This window comes from Setaria italica, chromosome V, assembly GCF_000263155.2.
Source record: "Setaria italica strain Yugu1 chromosome V, Setaria_italica_v2.0, whole genome shotgun sequence".
NCBI lineage: Eukaryota > Viridiplantae > Streptophyta > Magnoliopsida > Poales > Poaceae > Setaria > Setaria italica.
In genome coordinates, this window is record NC_028454.1 from 3,238,199 (window position 1) to 3,243,834 (window position 5,636).

Sequence of the window (5,636 nt, forward strand, 5' to 3'; positions counted from 1 at the left end):
ACAATTTGTTCTTTCATGAGTGCAAATACGCTTTGGTTGGATCAACCTGACTGGCTAACCAGTTTTTTCTTCTCTCTGCATAGTATAACACCCTTCCGTTTCAACGTACAAGTCATTTTAATTTTTCTAGATACACGATTTGTTATCTCTAGATACATAATAAGGGTGTGTTTGGTTGGGTGTATCATGATTCATATATAAAATGATTCAAAATAATAATGATCATTTTGTCTAGTTGGGTGAATTGTACCAACTCATTCATGATGAAGCCATCCCACTTAATACATTATTTTACTAATAGGAGTGAATCATATGGTACAAATAAATTGGTTGAACCTCACTATTTAGAATCATCCATGCATGCATCATGTGGTGCATGCAACCAAACACCCTCGTATGAGTCTAAATAAACTAAAACGACCTAGGTGACATAAGAGTAATAGCTAATAAGGTAGAGCAAATAATTTGTGCAGTCGTGTGAAAATCTTCTCCGATGCCTACAGCTACCTACTCAGCAGATGCCTACAACTGTCTCCGTTAAATACTCGCAGTAGCTCACCTATATATTATATATAAAAACCATAGTATGCTCATGCGTCATGCATACCTGATTGCCCGAATTCTGATGCACCGTTGGTTCCGTCTCCAAATTGAGTAAGAAGGCTAGCCGACAGAAGCACGCCCATACTCTCCATAGCTCAGCATGCCATATGTTTTTAATGCGCCAAACACGCCACGTGCCCGTCCCCCGAGAAAGTCACCGGGGAGTGGACGATCCCGTGGCTGCTTTTGCGTTTTCGCAACACCACCAAAAAAAGAAAGTACTAGGTTACCCTCTGATTAGCACCACTCATCAGGTCGCCGTGGAGAGATTAATTTAGCCGGAGCAAGTCAAACCACTCACCAAGTCCTCGCGCTCTCTTTAGCCTTCTTGAGCCGGATCAATGATTAGCGGTGGCAGCACACACAGTACGTGCGTGACCGCGAGGGAGCAGCTAGCTTTCGCACGCTTTGTAGCCGGACGTTATCATCGCCCCCGCGCCTTTCTTTATCATCAGTGGAGTGTGTCTCCTCAAGAGTGCCCTCGGCGAGTCCTCTCGTCATCATCGGCCGATGCGACCACCACCGACCCCCATACCCGCACGGACTCCGCACACACATCTGGGGCTGGATCCGCTGCCCCAAAGTGGCTTTGCCTGAATGCCTTCAGCTAGCTAGTTCCCGTTCTTTTCTGCCGCTCTCTGCTTTAGCAGCAGCGATGCCGCTTTTGGCTTTGCAGACGAGTCCCTGCCATGCGCCGCTGGGACTTGCAGTTGTTAAGGTGGATGCCCAGGGATCGATGGCAAGTACATGTACACTTGGGTGATGCAGTCGCGGATAGCGCAGGCTGTCAACTGCTGCAGGGCAGGGCAGCACGAGCTGCAGCAGTGTTCCCTGCTGCTCACCATTCATTTGATGGATGGATTTGGTCCCCCCGCTCCCCCGATCACCCAATCATTTAGATCTAGCTGTGCGGAAAATAGTGCTAGCTACAGCAGCTAGTAGTAGCTACTCCACTTACCAAGGTGGAATGTAGTGAACCATGGATTGGATTCGCGCTATACACTTCTGATGAACCCTATCATATTTTATCTATACATAAATTCATTCTGCACCCTGATAGATCTTTCTTACAGCCTACTATGCGACAGTAAGTAGATAGACAAGCTAACTAACATTGAATTAAAAAACTATAATAAGATGCCATGTCAAGGTTACTATGTGTGTTATCTTATGGTAGCTCAGGTCCTAATTGACTTCTAGTAACCAAAAAAGGTTTATTGCTAGTAGGTAGTAGCTACAGAGCATGGGATCGGCACCTAGTATTGAAACAGTACGGCGGAGCCAACTGCGCCTAGAAAATAATTGACGCTGTACCCAACTCCTAACTAGGAGGAGGGGGTCAGGCCAGAGGGGAGCATAGCATAAATCCAAGAGGGGAAGAGTACAAGGAAGATACTGTGGCTAGCACAGTGGGCGGATACACACACACATACCTTGCGGCGGGCGGGTACAGAGCACCGCCTAGGCCGCTGCGTTGCGTTGCACATTTTTGCCCGTCTTATCTGCTTGTCCATTTCCATCCACCGCCTGCCCCAGCCCAGGTCCCCACATCTTATCTCCCGCAGGGCAACACAGTGCAGCTGCCCTCCCCGCTCGCTGTTAACTGCCATTTCCCACCGAGACCGAGAGCTCCCAACCTCCCTCCTGTAGCCAAGCCAAGGTCTCAGCTCCTGAGCGACGAGAAGCAGCAGAGGCGAACCGGTTAGCCGTCGTGTTCGATCAACAGACAATCCGCTGTTGCGCCGCCGTCTGTTCCCTCTCCCAGTGCGTGCTCACCTCCAGCAGGCGTGCCCTGCTGTCCTCTCCTGCTTGCCGCGAGCCCCCCTGTCGTCCACCGAGCTCCCGGCCCAGATGTGAGTGATCCTTTTGCCTCCCAGCTGATGTTTGTATTTCCATCGGTTCTTGCTTGCTTACATGTACGTGGGATGCAGGTCCGACGGCAACGAGTTCGCCGAGCTGCTATGGGAGAACGGGCAGGCAGTGGTGCACGGCCGGAGGAAGCAGACGCAGACTTCGTTCCCGCCCTTCACCTGCGCTGCTGCCAGCAGCAGCCGGGCTCAAGAGAAGCAGCCGGGAAGCGACCCCGTGGCGCTGTTCAAGACGGGAGGTGTCTTCGGCGCCGGTGGATTGGTAACATCGGTTCACGACTTCTCTTCCGGCCTAGACGCCACCCGTGACAACGGTGATCTTGATGATACCGTGCCCTGGATCCACTACCCCATCATCGAGGAAGACAGCGCCGCCGCACCTGCCCTTGCAGAGAGCTACAGTCCAGATTTCTTCTCGGAGCTCCATGCAGCGGCAGCGGCGGCAGCAGCGACCAACCCCAGCTCTCTGCCGCCGCCTATCCAGCACACCACCAACAACAGAAGCACCCCGATTGCCACCACCAGCAGAGAACCAGAACCCTCGAAGGAAAGCCACCGCATGCCAGTTCCAGGTCCAGCCACCAGGCCTGAACCACCACAAGCCGAGTTCGCGGCCACCAAGCAGACTCGGCTGGGAGGCGGCGCAGAGGGCTTGATGAACTTCTCCCTCTTCTCTAGGCCGGCAGCCATGGCGCGAGCAAGCCTGCAGAGCGCACAGAGGCCACCACAAACAGGCACAGACAAGGCGTCCAATGTCACCACGAGTACCCGCGTGGAGTCCACGGTTCTCCAGTCATCCATCGGGCCAAGAACTACTCCTGTTTTCACGGACCAGAGGACGGCGTGGTCACAGCCCAAGGAGGTGCGGTTCTCATGCACGGCAGCGCCAACCGCTGGTAACCTGCAGCAAGAGATGCCCCGGGACAGACTTGGCAGCATGACTCTGCAGAAACAGGTCAAGACCAGGAAGGAGCCTGAGGCCGCAGTCGCTACTTCGTCAGTCTGCTCCGGCAATGGAGCTGGAATAGGAAATGATGAGTCCTGGCGCCAACACAAGAGGAAGAGTCAAGCCGAGTGTTCTGCCAGCCAAGATGATGTAAGTAGATAATATGATATGCAATGTATTTGATCTAACCATATACCTTGCAGTGCTAATTGTAGGATTACTGGTCCTCTTCAGGATCTTGAAGATGAGTCCGGTGGTGCCAGAAGATCTGGCAGCAGAGGCACGAAGCGCAGCCGCACCGCCGAGGTGCACAATTTGTCAGAAAGGGTAAGCAGGCCGCTTCACAATGCATTCAGAACAGGCTAATTTCCTTGCCTTCAAACCTGTGCTGCAATTGAGCTGATGGCATTATAATGCAACAAACCTGCAGAGGAGAAGAGACAGGATCAACGAGAAAATGCGCGCCCTGCAAGAACTCATCCCCAACTGCAACAAGGTACGGCTAGTCATTCTACCACCTACTTCCTCGTCTATCTCTTGGTCCCAGAGGCATTTGGTAGCAACAGATGTATCGTCCTTTTGCAGATTGACAAAGCCTCAATGCTAGACGAAGCGATTGAGTACCTCAAAACCCTTCAGCTTCAAGTTCAGGTGCACTGACACCACCTAATTCCAAATGTAACTTGATTCTTTCAGATGAATGCAAATACAGATGCTCTGACAAAATGTGCGGTTCTCTTTGACACACAGATGATGTCCATGGGAAGTGGGCTGTGCATTCCTCCAATGCTGCTGCCACCAACCATGCAGCACTTGCAAATCCCCCAAATAGCTCATTTCCCTCATCTCGGCATGGGATTGGGGTATGGGATGGGTGTCTTCGACATGAACAGCAGCCCAGCGGTTCCCTTTCCGTCCATGCCTGGTGCTCACTTCCCTTGCTCGATGATCCCAGGCACGACAGCACAAGGTCTTGGGATGCCTGGAAGAAACACGGTACCAATGTTTGGACTTCCCGGACAAGCAATACATCCATCAGCATCTAGTGTACAGCCATTCCCATCTTTGGCTGGCCTTCCTGTTAGGCCAAACCTGGCCCCTCAAGTCTCAGCAGCCATGGCTAACATGGTGCAGGAGCAACATCAAGACGTAGCAACTCAACAGCAGCAGAATATGAATAGTGAAGCTCGACAGGGAACAAATACAGGAGATCCAGAATTACAGACCATCCTGCAGGTAGCATTTCACAAATAATACAAAAATAGATGAAAATAATTTCACCAGTTCTTGTCTGGATCTCTTATATATATATGTATATATGTATATATATCCAATTTGCACAATTCTTCCAGGTTGAGAACCAGCATTTTAGTGTACCCTCATCAGCACAAACAGAAAGTGGTCCGTTTCTGGATAGTGGCGGCAACAGGACTGATACTGCAGGGAGAAATGGGGCTGAAAGATAAACACCAGCCTGTAAGTCTAAGTGTGTGACCTGACTCCAGTGCTAAAGTTTAGTGAAATTACTGGATTTTGCACAAAACTCTCATGGTGAAGTACACAGCTCATGATTTTTCAGGTCCCAACTAACAAGCTCCATATGTGAAAATTAGCTAGTCATCCTGGAACAACTTACCGTGTTTCAAGATCCACGAAGCTGATCTATCACTTGACAAGAGAGCCCAATCAATCGAGATGGAATTGTTGGCAGGAGGCCTAGCTTTAGTGAGCTAAGATGCTCGAAAGTTTTGTGTAAAATATAGATGGTAGGTGCAACCTGGTTACAAGCTGCAAGTCTTAACAGCCAGTGCAGTTTTCCTTGAGTAGTTTTTCTTGCTTCACTGAAGTCTTCTTGGATCAATATGTCTTATTTTCCAAACATATTATGGAATCATATGCAAAAGGATCTCAGTTACCATATACTGGCTCTGCTTTAACTGTATCTCTTCCTGTGCAGATAAGAATGAGCTAACTATCCAGAGCCACACTCTTAAGTAGATATGTAACCACATTTTTCCACAACTATGTACATGGAGCCAAAAGATAACTATTATGAAAGTTCTAGCAATAGCCAGTAGTGACACTAAAGTTAAATATAATTTGAACATCAAGAAGCAGATAGAAGCAATTTACTTGATTCTAAATGGAACAAACTATTAAGCATATTTATCATGCAGATGATGTGTACATCCAACATGCTTTTTGCCGCATGTTCTTAA

General features: G+C 49.4%; 1 protein-coding gene across 7 annotated transcripts; it reads left to right on the plus strand.

The window, feature by feature from the left end:
* Window positions 1-2,118: 2,118 nt before the first annotated feature.
* LOC101757582 (transcription factor APG) lies at window positions 2,119-5,339 on the plus strand. Of its 7 annotated transcripts, none has more exons than XM_022826763.1 (7): window positions 2,119-2,456; window positions 2,535-3,567; window positions 3,652-3,744; window positions 3,848-3,913; window positions 4,003-4,068; window positions 4,168-4,653; window positions 4,770-5,335. In XM_022826763.1, coding segments are annotated over exons 1-7 (1,860 nt in total). In that variant the 5' UTR covers window positions 2,119-2,454; the 3' UTR covers window positions 4,884-5,335. The 7 variants fall into 7 exon arrangements, with proteins under 7 accessions (XP_022682498.1, XP_004967640.1, XP_004967641.1 ...); XM_004967583.2 differs by lacking the exon at window positions 2,119-2,456 and having other exon boundaries at window positions 2,518-3,567; window positions 4,770-4,893; window positions 4,982-5,339; XM_004967584.1 differs by lacking the exon at window positions 2,119-2,456 and having other exon boundaries at window positions 2,518-3,567; window positions 4,770-4,903; window positions 4,982-5,337.
* Window positions 5,340-5,636: the final 297 nt, after the last annotated feature.